We start from the raw sequence: 15291 nt of genomic DNA, 5'->3' as shown, positions 1-15291 counted from the left end.
TATTTACCAACAGACCTTTTCTCATGGTATACACACCATATGTTCATAATCACTATTAACTGAGCCCATCTCTAGTTTGAATCTTAATCAGCTGCTTTCAGCTTTTAAGAAATACACAAGAGGTCTTCTTTTAAAAACTGAGTCAAAATTATATTCTTAGGTAGCCAATCCACTGCCTGATAACTATTTTAATAAGACCATAATTCCTGTTTAAAAAGAGTTTGGATCTTAAAAAAAAAAGAAAGAAAGAAAGAAAGAGTTTGGATCTATAACAAAATTTAATGATTTTGCAAAAACATTAGCATTTCAAGTTAGATAAAAAGTAAAAGCATGGTAAAAGAGAAAATCTCCTCAAATCTTGATTCTTTGAAAGTCATTACTGTAGTCTCTATGATCTTACATTTCACACAGTAATTTGAATTTATATTGAACTTCAACAGAAGATAGCAAAATTAATCTGATTTTTTAAAAACTGGTAGAAATTAACCAGCACTTTTCTAATTACTCATATTTCCTAATTATCAATTCTACCGATTTTACCAGAGGTTATAAAAGGAACTACAGGGTCAGAAAAAGGACCCAAAAATTATATTATGAGGTAATCATACATTTTATATGAAAACTATGAGACAAAAGCCTTCCTACTTCTTGAGTCCTATGCTTTTGTCTATATGGTGTGGTTATTTGATGAATTACTACATTGCCACCAACTGCCCAACAATACAGAATGCAGTCTCATCGGAAGGGTGAGGCCATCTACTGAATCAATCTGATATCCCATCATACAGCTCTAGTGAAATGTATCTCTCAGATCAAAAATCAAACCTAATTTGGACATCTATTAGTAGGCCCTGATAGTGAGAAATATGAAGGAAACTATTTATCTGGATCCAGGGAAGAGATCTCCACATCTAAGTCTTATATAGCAAGGAAAAATATGGTATCAGCCATGCATAAACAGGTCACAAACTAGAAAAGAATTAGAGCCAGAAAACATAAATGAAATTTGAACTGACTCTTTGGGGTGGGATTCATTTCAGGAAAAAGGATAGGAACAAAATAAGGTATGTGACTTAATAAGCTAATTATCTATCAAAGAATCAGAAACTTGTACTTTGTAAACTTCATTCTTCCGTGTCTTTTATTTTCTTAATTCCCCTTAAATTGTGGGAACTTACTTTTGAAAAAATTAGCACACTTCAGATATGCTAGAGGAGACAAAGAAAGAAGTGAATTTGCCCATAACAAGTCAAGAGCTGGAGAGGCAAAAAGAATACTCCTATCCTCACTCCCAACTTTGGCATACTGGTGACAACCATAATCAAAGTGAGATAACCATAACAGAAACAGAGAAATAAAGAAGACTAAATTGAGGCACACAGTTTTAACTCCCAAATGCTTTGCTTTTATAAGAACTTCAAGTATTATATACAGTGGAGGCAGGCCTTCACAACTACAACCACATTTTCAGTCTTCTTAAATTTCATTTGAAGTTTCCAAATATTTACTAGGTAATTGCTAATAGAAAGGAACCTTTCAACCTATTCTCAAAAAAAAGGTATAAAAATAAATTGTTAAATACTGGCATTAATTTCCAATAGGATTATCCCCTTAATTATTATCAAGCATATTAATTATTTGTATAATTAGTATGATAACTATTGTCACATGACAAACATTTTCTAATTAAGTCATTTAAAATAATAATGGACTTTCTTTTTTAAATAGCATGATAAACTTACACTTCTTGGAACTTTAAAAGTTCTGAAAGATATGGTCCACATATACAATGGAATATTACACCTCCATCAGAAAGGATGAATACCCAACTTTTGAATCAACATGGATGGGACTGGAGGAGATTATGCTGAGTGAAATAAGTAAAGCAGAGAGAGTCAATTATCATATGGTTTCACTTACTTGTAGAGGATAAGGAATAACACAGAGGACAATGGGAGATGGAAAGGAGAAGAGAGTTCGGGGTAATCAAAGGGGGAGACAAACCATGAGAGACTGTGGAGTCTGAGAAACAAACAGGGTTTGGGAAGGGAGGGTGCAGGGGGATGGGTGAGGCTGGTGATGGGTACTAAGGAGGCCATGTATTGCATAGAGCACTGGGTGTGGTACATAAACAATAAATCTTGGAACACTGAAAAAATTAAATTAAACTTTTTAAATAGGATCATAATAAGCTTAAAGGAAGAACTTAAAGGAAGAAAATATAATTCTGATTCTAAAAAACAAACAAACAAAAAAAATTTAGCCTAAAATAACCCAAAAAAATCAACAGCAACTGAGTAAATAAGGCACAGTCATTTTTGAAACCAAGGAAATCAGACTTCTCTTGGCATTGGCTTATAGTTTTAAGAAGAAACAAAAGGGCGCCTGGGTGGCTCAGTGATTTAAAGCCTCTGCCTTCAGCTCAGGTCATGACTCTAGTGTCCTGGGATTGAGCCCTGCATTGGGCTCTCTGCTTATCAGGGAGCCTGCTTCCTCCTCCTCTCTCTCTCTGCCTATCTCTCTGCCTACTTGTGATCTCTGTCAAATAAATAAATAATTTTTTAAAAAAAAAAGAAAAAGAAGAAGAAACAGAGAATACTAGAACTCTTTTTCTTAGATTGTCCATTGTATTAAAAATGTACATTTCCTAGTTCCTTATTCTTGAAATCCAAGAAAAGTACCCCAATTTGGAATAAAATAAAACCTGGTCTAAGTTGTACTTTACATTATTTTATATGTGGAATTGACTAAAATCACTATTATTATAATATTCCAACATCCTGATATTTGTCATACTTAACAAGTTTGAAATCTGCTTATTGTGTATTTTATTCCATTCCCCTCTTGGAATAGTGGAGTTACAGCAAGCCCATATACCCATAATATGCTGGCCATGGGCCAAAGAGTAGAAGCAGGAGTGACACTTCTAATGATGACATCTCATGACCCATTACTATTTTTTGCTTTTTGTCCTCTAGGTGCTAGTATTCTGTAAGTTTTAAGAACCCATAAAAGAGACATAAACGTTCCACTGATTTGGAAGTTGAGACATCAACTGGCCATTCCAGGTTCTGTGTGCTAGAAAGCAAAATAAGGAGTGTATTGGCTGAGGTGATTAACCCTGACCAGGACTGAGAAACAGGACTAAGGAAAGCCATGCACTGTGGTAGGATGGAACACAGAGAAACCCTGCAGAGCTTCCTCAAACTATAATGCCCACTGAAAATGGTAAGAGCAAGTTTATTTAAAGGTTTGAGAAGGAAGCCTGTGACTCAAGAGCTCAGACCCCTTAGAACTAAAGAGTCTGGTTACCACATCAGGCTGAAAACTCCACCTGATCAAGTCCCTCTAAAGAGACAGGGAACACAGAATGAGTAATGAAAAAATCTTAAACTATCTATAGCTTCAGATCAATTACATAAACTAACAAGTCCCCATCTGCATTTCCTTGTTTCCTACATCACTTTCTTTCATTTCCCCTCTCTTTTTTTCCCTCTTCTATTGTAAAATGGCAACACTAATAATGGATAAAAGTTATAAGATGCTACCTATAATTAACCACTATTCTAAAATGCTTACTGATCAATGTAACTCTTAGAAAAAGTCCACAGGGGCTCCTGGGTGGCTTGGTGGATTAAGCTGCTGCCTTCAGCTCAGGTCATGATTTCAGTGTCCTGGGATCGAGCCCTGCATCGGGTTCTTTGCTCAGCGGGGAACCTGCTTCTCTCTCTCTCTGCCTGACTCTCTGCCTACTTATGATCTCTCTCTCTGTCAAATAAATAAATAAAATCTTTAAAAATAAAAAAAAGAAAGAAAGAAAGAAAAGAAAAAAGAAAAGGTCCACAAACTTAGTACCCCTAGTATCCCTAAAGCTCAAAGAGATTAAGCAGTTAAGATTAAGTCTACCTATTTGGAAATCTGTCTGAACTAGTATGTAGCAGAGACAGATTTCAAATACAGGTTGTCTACTTTAGGAGCCCACACTACTAACCATTTCTTTATAGTATCTCATGTTATACTTACTTACCATTTAACCTATAGGTTGCAGAATAATGGAACAGGAATGTGAAAAAAACAAAAGTAGAAATGGCCTTAATCTAAAGATCCATTTGGTAGTGACAATGTAATATCATCTCTCAATGCAATAGCTAGATAGACCTCAGTTTAGCTTCTTTGGCGAAGTTATATTTGAAAATTATACATAAAATAATTGTGTTTTTTAAATAGGATATGTGGGAAGAAGAATTATATGCATATGTAGTACACATGAGAGAGAAGAGAACTAGGCAGTCAAGGGATAAACTGTAATGGCAATCTATTGTTTTTTATCTGTCCAGCATCCCATCCATTATCTTCCCATAACAGCATCCACATTCACCATTGTTGGGGCAATCAAACCTCCCCTATACTTTGTGGTTTTAGAGAAGCTTCCAAACACAGGATTCCCTATCCCAGGAATGACTGGACCAAACAGATTCTCCCTACTAAGAATTTTAATCCTAAATGGAGTGACACATAAAAAAATGGAAGGGCGTTATAGAATTAAGTTATCTAATGGCAGTTCCTGATTGCAGCTCTTACTATTAAAATACCTGGAACTGTCTAAGTCCTGTCCTTCCTTAAGACTCAACTATACAGGGGCCTGGGTGGCCCAGTGGGCTAAGCCTCTGTCTTTGGCTCAGGTCATGATCTCAGGGTCCTGGGTTTGAGTCCTGTATCTGCATCTGGCTCTCTGCTCAGCAGGGAGCCTGCTTCCCCCCACCCCCGCCGTCTCTCTGCATACTTGTGATCGTCCTCTGTCAAATAAATAAATAAAATTTTTTTAAAAAAAGAACTTAACTTCAAGCCCATAAGCCACCCAAATGCCTTTCCTACAAATACTATTGTAAATCTAGTATCACTCTTAAAAATCTATTGTTTCTAAGCAAAATCTCCTGATAGAATGGTTGCTATTACCAACTCAGGAAGTCTAACGCAACAATTAAGTCATCAATGATAGCACCTGGGCTTCCAACAAAGGAAATAAAGATCTGCTAAGCTCAATTAGGAGTCATGATGTATGAAGGCAAAATGAATGTGAAAAGGGTAAAAGATGATATTCACAATTATGAAGATATTGTTTCTAAACATGAATGGATCATCAAAGATATTCTGGTCATAGACTCTCAAGACTGTTTAGGAGCCAGATGAGGCAATGACAGTAGCTATACCTTAAGAATATGCACAAAAACTATTTTTAATTCTATTGCCATCCTCCATCTACATATCTTGATCATCTGCACAGCTCTCATGCGCCATAATTCATTCAATAGTCCTATTCTCCCACTCAAGAATCCCAAGAACCATGAAGAACGTAACAGTGTTTTATGTCTTATAGAATACATGGAACAATGAAGAACATCCAACCAGGCAATCAACAATAAACACTTTTAATTTTCTCATATTCTAATAACAAAATATAGGTTAAAAGGAGAAAGAAGAGGATATGAAGGGAAAAGAAAATATGACAAATGACATATTAGTCTAGGAGAGGAGGAAAGTATAATTCTTATTAACTCTAACAACTATAATAACTGTTATAAATTTACCTGTGCTTCTGAAACATTATAGTGCCCCGGCCCTGGAACAGCTTTCTCAGTGTTAGAGGCAACAGTAAAAGTACTTTCTCTGGCAGCCAAAGAAAGGAATGGTGCATAGCCACCTATAAAAGTAAAACCATATCACTGGAAGATAAGATAGGGTCCCAGTGATTTCAGAGAAAAATCATTCAAAATATATAAAATCATTTAGTAACCTCAACTATGGAGACTATATTATCAGAACACTATATTATCAGAACACTATATTATCAGAATACAGCCACGGAAGTTGCTGTATTTTTTAAAATTCTGATTAACAGCAGAACATTTATTAACATATATTAAATAAAAGAACTTACAGAACTCAAAGTCCCAAACAGAAAAAATACTTAAAGAAATAAAAAGCAAAAGCCTTTTTTTCTTCTAAGAATATTTGGCTAAGATGAAAACAACAGTTATGCTTAGCTAATAAAATATTTTCATCCTCAGAAGACCAGCATTTTACATTTTAGAGCAACATCTATTATTTATAGAGAAGAGCATATATAAAGTTGTGGCAACAACTTAAACTGAAATAATTTAAAGTGACTTTACAGCAAGTAATTAATAATGTCTCTTTGCTTTGGTACATAGTTGGTACTTGGTAAGTATTTCTTGACTGCCTAACCCCAAAGGTTTACAAATCTAAGATACAAATTTCTTTGGAACAAATAATCATAAAATTAGACAAACCTGATAAACTTAGTAGACAGACTTAGTCTTCTGAAAGACTGATTAAAAAAAAAAACAAGAACTGTATCAAGAAAATGAGTATAATTTAAGCAACACAAATATCACAAAAGATATGGGAGAGAGCAGAGCAGTTATCTTTAATGGGTAATAAAAAGAATGAAAGTGAGGGAACAAAATTTGTGAGACTCTTATACACTAAAGGAAAATGTACACTACTGTCAGAATATATGGCAATAATTACTACAATTTAAAATTTACTAATCTGGGCTAATAATAAAAAACAATCTTCCTGAAACAGGAAATAATATGTTTCTTTTGAAGTCCACATTCACTAAAACGCAACTGAAATCAAGAATTAATTCTTTGTTATATCACTAAAAACCAACAAACTATGAAAGAGAAAAAGACAAGAATGGATCAGAGAAAATCTTCAGAAACAACCACAAAACAAAACAAACAAAAAAGATGGCAATAAATATATATCTATTAGTAATTACTTTGAATATAAATTGACTAAAAATACTTTAGTCAAAAGACATAAGGTGACTGACTGAATAGAGAAAAAACAAGACCCATGTATATGCTGTCTGGAAAAAACTCACTGCAGACCTAAAGACACCTACAGATTGAAAGGGAGGGGGGTGGAAAAACATTTATCATGTAAATGGATATCAAAAGAAGGCCAGGGTAGCAATAGCTATATTGTACAAAATAAGCCTGTAACAAAGACTGTAACAAGAGACAAAGAAGGACACTATCTAATAATAAAACGGACAATCCAACAAGAAAATATAACAAATATGTAGGCACCCAACATAGGAGCACCTTAATACATAAAACAGTTAACAACAAGCATAAAAGAAATAATGCATAGTAATATAATAATAGTAAGGGACTTTAACACCCCACTTACACTGATGGACAGATCATCCAAACAGAAAAACAATTAAAAAACAGTGACTTGAATGACACACTGGACCAGATGGATTTAACAGCTATATTCAGAACATTCCACCCTAAAACAGCAGAATACACATTTCTTTTAAGTGCACATGGAACATTTTCCAGAATAGATCATATATGAGGCCACAAAACCAGTCTCAACATATTTTTAAAAAAAAATCAAAGTCATACTATGCTTTTTTTCCTGACCACAATGTTATGAAATTAGAAATCAATCATAAGAAAAAAATCTAGAAATAGCACAAATACAGGGAGGTTAAATAACATGCTATTAAACAATGAATGGGTCTACCAAGAAATGAGAGAAGAAATCAAAAATTACATGAAAATGAAAATGAAATGGTCCAAAATCTTTGGGATGCAGAAAAAGTGGTTCTAAGAAGGAACGCCATAGCAACACAGGCTCACCTCAAGAAGCAAGAAAAATCTCAAGGAACCTAACCTTACACCCAGAGGAGCTAGAAAAAGAAGAATAATCAAAATCAAAACCCAACAAGAGGATGGAAATAATAAAGATTAGAGTAGAAATAAATGCTATAGAAACTGAAAAACCAAAAGAACAGGTCAATGAAAACCAGAGGCTGGTTCTTTGAGAAGAAAAAAAAAATCAATAAAATTGATAAACCTCTAGCCAGAATTATCAAGGAAAAAAAAGAGAAAGGACTCAAAAAAAAACAATCACAAATGAAGAGAAATAACAACCAACACCACAGAAATACAAACAATTATAAGAGAATATTATGAAAAACTATATGTCAACAAATTAGACAACCTAGAAGAAAAGAATAAATTCCTAGAAACATAAATACAAAAACTAAAACAGAAAGAAACAGAGAATTTGAGCAGACCCATAACCAGTAAAGAAATTGAGTCAGTATTCAAAAACTCCAAACAAACGAAAGTCCAAACCAGATGGCTTCAGAGGGGGATTCTACCAAATTTTTAAGGAAGAGTTAATACCTATTCTTCTCAAACTATTCCAGTAGGAAAACTTCCAAATTCATTCTATGAAGCCAGCATTACCCTGATACCAAAATCACCACAAAAAAAAAAAAAAAAGAGAGAGAGAGAGAGAGAGAGAACTACAATCTCTAATGAACATAGATGTAAAAATCCTTAAAATACTAGCAAACTGAATCCAACAAAAAAATCGTTCACCACAATCATGTGGGATTTATTCCTAAATTGCAAGGGTAGTTCAGTATTCAGAAAACATTCAATGTGATACATTATACCGATAAGAGAAAGGATAGGAAGCATATGATCATTTCAATAAATGCAGAAAAGAGCATTTGACAAAGTACAATATCCATTTGTAATAGAAGTCCTTAACACAGTGGGTTGAGAGGGAACATATCTCAGTCTAATAAAGGCCATATATGAAAAATTCACAGCTAACATCATCCTTAATCATGACAAATTCACATCTCTCCCCCTAAGGTCAGGAACAAAACAAGGATGTGTACTCTCACCACTTTTATTCAATATATACTGTAATCTTAGCCACAGCAATCAGACAATACAAAGAAATAAAAGGCATCCAAATTGGTAAGGAAGACATAAAACTTCCACTATTTGCAAATGACATGATACAATATATAAAAAATCCTGAAGACTCCACAAAAAAACTGGTAAAACTGATAAGTGATATTCAGTCAAGTTGTAGGATACAAAATCAATCTATAGAAATCTATTGCATTTCTATACACCACTAATGAAGCAACAGAAAGAGAAATCAAGAAAACAATTCCATTTGCAACTGCACCAAAAATAAGATACCTAGGAATAAACTTAACAAAAGCAGTGGAAGACCTATACTCCAAAAACTATAAAACACTGATTTAAAAAAATTGAAAATGACACAAAGAAATGGAAAGACATTCCACGCTCATAATTGGGAGAACAAATATTGTTAAAAAGTCTATGCTACCTAGAGCAATCTATACATTCAATGCAATCCCTATCAAAATGCCATCAACTTTTTTCAAAGAGCTGGAACAAATTATCTTAAAATTTATATGGAAGTGGAAAGATCCTGAAAAGCCAAAGGAAAGATGAAAAATTAAACCAAAGCTGGTGTATCAAAATGTGACTTCAAGTTCTATTACAAAGCTGAAGTCATGAAGACAGTATATTGGCACAAAAACAGACAAATGGATCAATGGAACAGAATAGAAAACCCAGAAATGGACCCTCAATTCTATGGTCAATTAGTCTTTGACAAAGCAGTTAAGAATGTCCAATGGAAAAAAGACAGTCTCTTCAACAAATGGTGTTGAGAAAACTGGACAGCCACATGCAGGAGAATGAAACTGGACCATCTCCTTACATGACACACAAAAATAGACTCAAAATGGATGAAAGACCTCGATATGAGACAGGAACCCCTCCAAACCCTTGAGGAGAACATACGCAGCAATATCTTTGACCTTGGCCGCAGCAACTTCTTGCTAGGCATGTCTCCAAAGGTAAGGGAAACAAAAGCAAAAATGGATCATTGGGATTTCATCAAGATAAAAAGCTTTTGTACAGCAAAGGAAACATTCAACAAAACCAAAAGACAACCAACAGAATGGGAGAAAATATTTGCAAATGACATATCATATAAAGGGCTAATATCCAAAATCTATAAAGAAGTGATCAAACTCAACATCCAAAAAAAAAAAAAATTCCAATCAAGAAATGGGCAGAAGACATGAAAAGACATTTCGGCAAAGAAGACATCCAAATGGCCAACAGACACATGAATAAATGCTCAACATCACTCGGCATCAGGGAAATGCAAATCAAAACCAGTGAGATATGACCTCACACCAGTCATAATGGCTAAAATTAACAAGTCAGGAAATGACAGATGTTGGTTGGCAAGGATGCAGAGAAAGGAGAACACTCCTACACTGTTGGTGGGAATGCAAGCTGGAGCAACCACACTGGAAAACAGTATGGAGGTTCCTCAAAATGTTGAAAACATAGCTACCCTATGACCCACAATTGCACTACTGGATATTTACCCAAAGCTATAAATGTAGTGATTCAAAGGAGCATGTGCACCCCAATGTTTACAGCAGCAATGTCCACAATAGTCAAACTGTGGAAAGAGCCCAGGTGTTCATCTACAGATAAATGGATAAAGAAGATGTGGTATCTATATACAATGGAATACTGCCCAGCCATCAAAAAAAAAAAAAAAAAAAGAAAGAAAGAAAAAGAAAAAAAGAACTCTTGTCACTTGCAATAACATGGTTGGAACTAGAGGGTATTATGCTAGGGGAAAGAAGTCAATCAGGGAAAGACAGTGATCATATGATCTCACTGATATTTGGAAATTAAAAAACAACACAGAGGATTATAGGGGAAGAGAGATAAAAATAAAAGAAGATGAAATCAGAGAAAGAGAGACAAATCATGAGACTCTTAAGCATAGGAAACAAACAGGAATGCTGGAGGGGAGGAAGATGGAGAGGATGGAATAACTGGGTGATGGACATTAAGGAGGACACATGATGTAATGAGCACTGGGTATTATATAAAACTGATGAATCACTGACCTCTACCTCTGAAACCAATAATACATTAAATATTGATTGAATTTAAATAAAAATTATTTTTAAAAGAACACTAAAATATCTTTATAAATATTCTCCATGTGTTCAACAAAGTAGAAGAAAGATGAACAGGATGAGGAAATAAAGGGAAGATATAAAAATACTGAAATCAAACTTCTGTAATGAAAAGTACACTGATATGGGGCACCTGGTTGGCTCAGTCAGAAGGGTGTGCAACTCTTGATCCAGGGTCATAAGTTCAAGCCCCACACTGGGTATAGAGATTACTTAAATAAAAACCTTAAAAAAAAAAAGTACACTGATAGAGTTAATGACAAATTTATGTGAGTTAATAAAAGATTTTTTTCTCAATTCTTAATCTCTTTAAAAATAACTACAGCAAAGGGACGCCTGGGTGGCTCAGTTGGTTAAGCGGCTGCCTTCGGCTCAGGTCATGATCCCAGCGTCCTGGGATCGAGTCCCACATAGGGCTCCTTGCTCGGCGGGGAGCCTGCTTCTCCCTCTGCCTCTGCCTGCCATTCTGTCTGCCTGTGCTCGCTCGCTCTCCCTCTTTCTCTCTCTCTCTCTGATAAATAAATAAAATCTTTAAAAAAAAAAACCTAAAAAAAAAAAAGTACACTGATAGAGTTAATGACAAATTTATGTGAGTTAATAAAAGATTTTTTTCTCAATTCTTAATCTCTTTAAAAATAACTAAAGCACCTGGGTGGCTCAGTTGGTTAAGCAGCTGCCTTCGGCTCAGGTCATGATCCCAGCATTCTGGGATAAAGTCCCACATAGGGCTCCTTGCTCGGCGGGGAGCCTGCTTCTCCCTCTGCCTCTGCCTGCCATTATGTCTGCCTGTGCTCGCTCTCTCTCCCTCTTTCTCTCTCTCTCTGATAAATAAATAAAATCTTTAAAAAAAAATAACTACAGCAAAAATAATTTCAAATTATTGTGACATTATAGCATATATAGAAGTAAAATATATGACTACAATAGCACAAAAGATGAGATGGGAGAAATGGAAGAACGCTCTAGTAAGGTTCATATACTAATGTGAAGTGGTACACTGTGATAGGTTAGAGATGTATATTGTAAATCTCAGAGCAACCACTAAAAAATAAAGCAGTATAGCTAGTAAAGCAATAGTCAAGGTGAAAACAAAATCATTAAAAAAATTTAAAAAAAACTAAACTCATTCAACAAGGTAGGGATAAAAAAAGAAACAAAGAAGAGATAAGATAAAAACAAATATCAAGAGATTAAATTTAAACACAAATACTGATAATTAAATTAAATAGAAAAGTTCTAAGTACCCCAATATAAACAGCAGAGATTGTCAACTGGATAATAAAATAAGACCTAACTTTATGTTGTCTACAGATAAATCTCATAACACATAAAGACATGAAGTTAAAAATAAAAGGATGGAAAAGATTCACCATGCATCCATGAATCAAAGGAAGCTGGAGTGACTATATTAAAATCAGACAAAGCAGATTTTAGAATAGTGAATACTAGGGATAAGAGAGACGTTGCATTATGATAAAGGGGCCATTTCATCAACAGGATTTAGTAATTCATAAAGATCAGCAAAAAAACGATTGCCATAAAAATCAGAACAGGGCTCACCAGTAGGGGAGTGAAAGAAGGATAATTAAAAGAGAAATTGGGCAATGTTATGTTTCTTGAGTATTTACTTTTGATGTTATAATTTTTATGAAATTTTCTACATAAGTGTTTAATCTTTCAAGTAAAGGGTTTTGGGTTTGTTTTTTTTTTAATTTAGGATCATACAACATGAGGTAATGTGAGATAAATATGAAAACTAAGAAAACTAAGTTCAGACTAGCTCTTAGGCAACTGTCCTAATACCATGGCAGAGAATCTAACTGAATCTACCTAAACAAGTGTGAAATTAATTGCAAAATACTGAAATTCATAGAAAAATAGAAAAGAAACAACAAACACTCAATAGCCCCATCTATTCAAGGAAGCCAGTACTCAAAAAATCTTCAGTGAAGCTTTCCAAAATTAATTATATAGAATCTTTCATCAATAGGCTAAAAGTGTACATAAAATACTGACCTCAAGTAAAACCATAAGAAAAACAAAGTGTTTATACTGATTAGCTCCATGAAAGAAGGGACTTGTCTGTTTTATTCACAATTGTCTACATAATGTTTACATTTAGAGTGGCTAACTGTTCTAGCATGCTCAGGACATAGAACTTTCAGTGCTAAAACCACGTTCCCATATAAATTAAGATGTTTGACCACCCTATCGTAGTGCCCTGCATACTAATCAATAAATACAGAATTCATAGGTGATATTCTAAACTACACCTTTAGTCATTCATTTAACAATAGTGAATGCTTTATTGTGTGTGGAGAGATGCAGTGAGGTTATAATAATGAATAAGCTAAAACTCTGGCTTCTAATAATGAGAAAACCAGAATAACAAATAATAATACTACAAACAGTGCTGCCAATAAATTAAGGTATAAAATATAGGAGAAGATGGTTCTGGGGACTTAGGGTTAGTGGAGTGTGAGATAAAAGGTTTGATTTGGGACATATGGATATACCGGCATGTGAAGTGCCAACTACAAATGATAAATCAAACTGTCAGTCAGAAAGAAGAAATTAGGAATACAGGAGAAAGAAAGATTTGAAAAGAAAGAAATAAGTTCAGTCTGGGAAATACTGAGTTTGAGGCACCAACAGCAGAAGATAAATCAAACTGGCATGAAGCAATAAAAGTTAGTCCATTCTGAGAAAGAAGGTGGCCAGCATGTGATTAAAGGGCAAGTTCCATAGCCACAGCTACAGCCTCAAAACAAAAGGGTCATTCTTCATATAAAAGCAATAACTAGACCTCTGAAACATACTCATCTTCAGCGATATCAACATATACAGCAATCACATATATATTGTTTATTTAAAGATAGATTGCATTCCCTGAGGTGGTCTCCCTAAATTCTGACTGGCTAATAAGATAAATCATTATTGGTGGCATAAGCTCATGAGCATGAGTGCAGACCATGGACAGCTCATGCCTCTATAACAGGTAAAGCTAACCACTCCTCCACCAAAGAAGAAATCTGGGAAAGACTATATTTAGGAGCTAGTGTTACCCAGCTTAGATAACTAATATAGAACCAATATAGATAATTAATATACAGCTGATGTGGGTGCCATTTATTATGTAAATCAAGTTCAAAAAGCAATTAAATTCTCCTTAGCATAATATGCCAGGAGACGTCAGATTACTAAAAAGACTATATTTTTATCATATTTGACTAGGCTGGTTGCATCAGGAGATAATTTGCTTTGATAAGAAAAAAATATCCTTCCTTCTTAGATAAATGCGAGAAAATCAGAAATAGCTCTCAATAATCTGGAATTGGAACATCCAGTCTCTCTCCTACTTGTGAAATCAGAGCAGCTCAGTGTGTTCTTTTTAGGCTGCAAATCCTGGGTTGAAAAGAGTCTCTCTGATTAAATGGCTGAAGGCTGAGGCAATGAAGTTTACAGATTGGGGTGAAAAGAATTTCCTGAGGAAAATGTGAAGATAATAAACTGGAAGATTGACCAAGAAGGCTACAGTAATATGAGAGTGGTAATTAGGAAGGAGAAAAGTTAGAAATAACAAGTATTTGCATCTTTCTTATGAATATCTAAGATTATAAATTCCTTTGCTCTACTGTGGTTCAAGGTAACAAGTTATATAAAGTCCTAACATCTATTCTACCTACATCATTCTCTATAAAAATCTACCTGACCCTTAATTGAATTAACTGTGTATATTTCTCCATAGACCAGTGTGTCACTGATCTTAAAGAAGGGTAAAACAAAATGAACCTAGGAAAGATATAATAGCTACTTTTAAATTATCCAGTAGAGAAATAATACCTGTACCTTCTATTAATTATTACCATGTTGTCGCTAAGTATTACTAAAATAGGGCTCCATAGGATGCTGCTGCTTTTCTTTGCTAAGCATAGAATCTCCTAGCTTCTTTCACAAGTCAGCAAGGCAAAATTCTATAAAACAGTAAAAGCAGGGTCTTGCAACACTCCACTTACTGCTTTCTAAGCAGAGTTCACATAAGTCATACAGTGAGTTTTTAATTCTGCTATGTGTAGCCCATTAAACATTTTTTTAAATTTTATTCCAAGAATTACTGATTGTTATTTTTTAAAATTTAAAAGCTGATGGGGTGCCTGCGTGGCTCAGTGGGTTAGGCTTCTGCCTTAGTTCAGGTCCTGGTCTCGGGGTCCTGTGATCGAGCCCTGCATCGTGCTCCCTGCTAGGTGTGAAACCTGCTTCTCCCTCTCTCTGCCTGCCTCTCTGTCTACTTGTGATTTCTCTCTCTGTCAAATAAATAAATAAAATCTTTAAAAAAAAATTTTTAAGCTGAGAGTAACAAGATCATGACTATTGCCCCCAAGAGAATCACATTTAGT

The 15291-nt window shown here is 34.6% G+C and overlaps 1 protein-coding gene across 2 annotated transcripts in view; it reads right to left on the bottom strand.

The window, feature by feature from the left end:
- Positions 1–15291, bottom strand: part of STPG2 (sperm tail PG-rich repeat containing 2) — a 591266-nt gene that overhangs the window by 571569 nt on the left and 4406 nt on the right. For both annotated transcript variants that reach the window (XM_082729100.1, XM_082729101.1), the window contains exon 3: positions 5589–5701. In XM_082729100.1, the coding sequence (XP_082585226.1) occupies positions 5589–5701 (113 nt within the window). The remainder of the gene's footprint in view (positions 1–5588; positions 5702–15291) is intronic.

This window comes from Mustela nivalis, assembly GCF_964662115.1.
Source record: "Mustela nivalis genome assembly, chromosome: 4".
NCBI classification, from domain to species: Eukaryota; Metazoa; Chordata; class Mammalia; order Carnivora; family Mustelidae; genus Mustela; species Mustela nivalis.
This window is presented reverse-complemented; position numbering and strand designations above follow the sequence as displayed.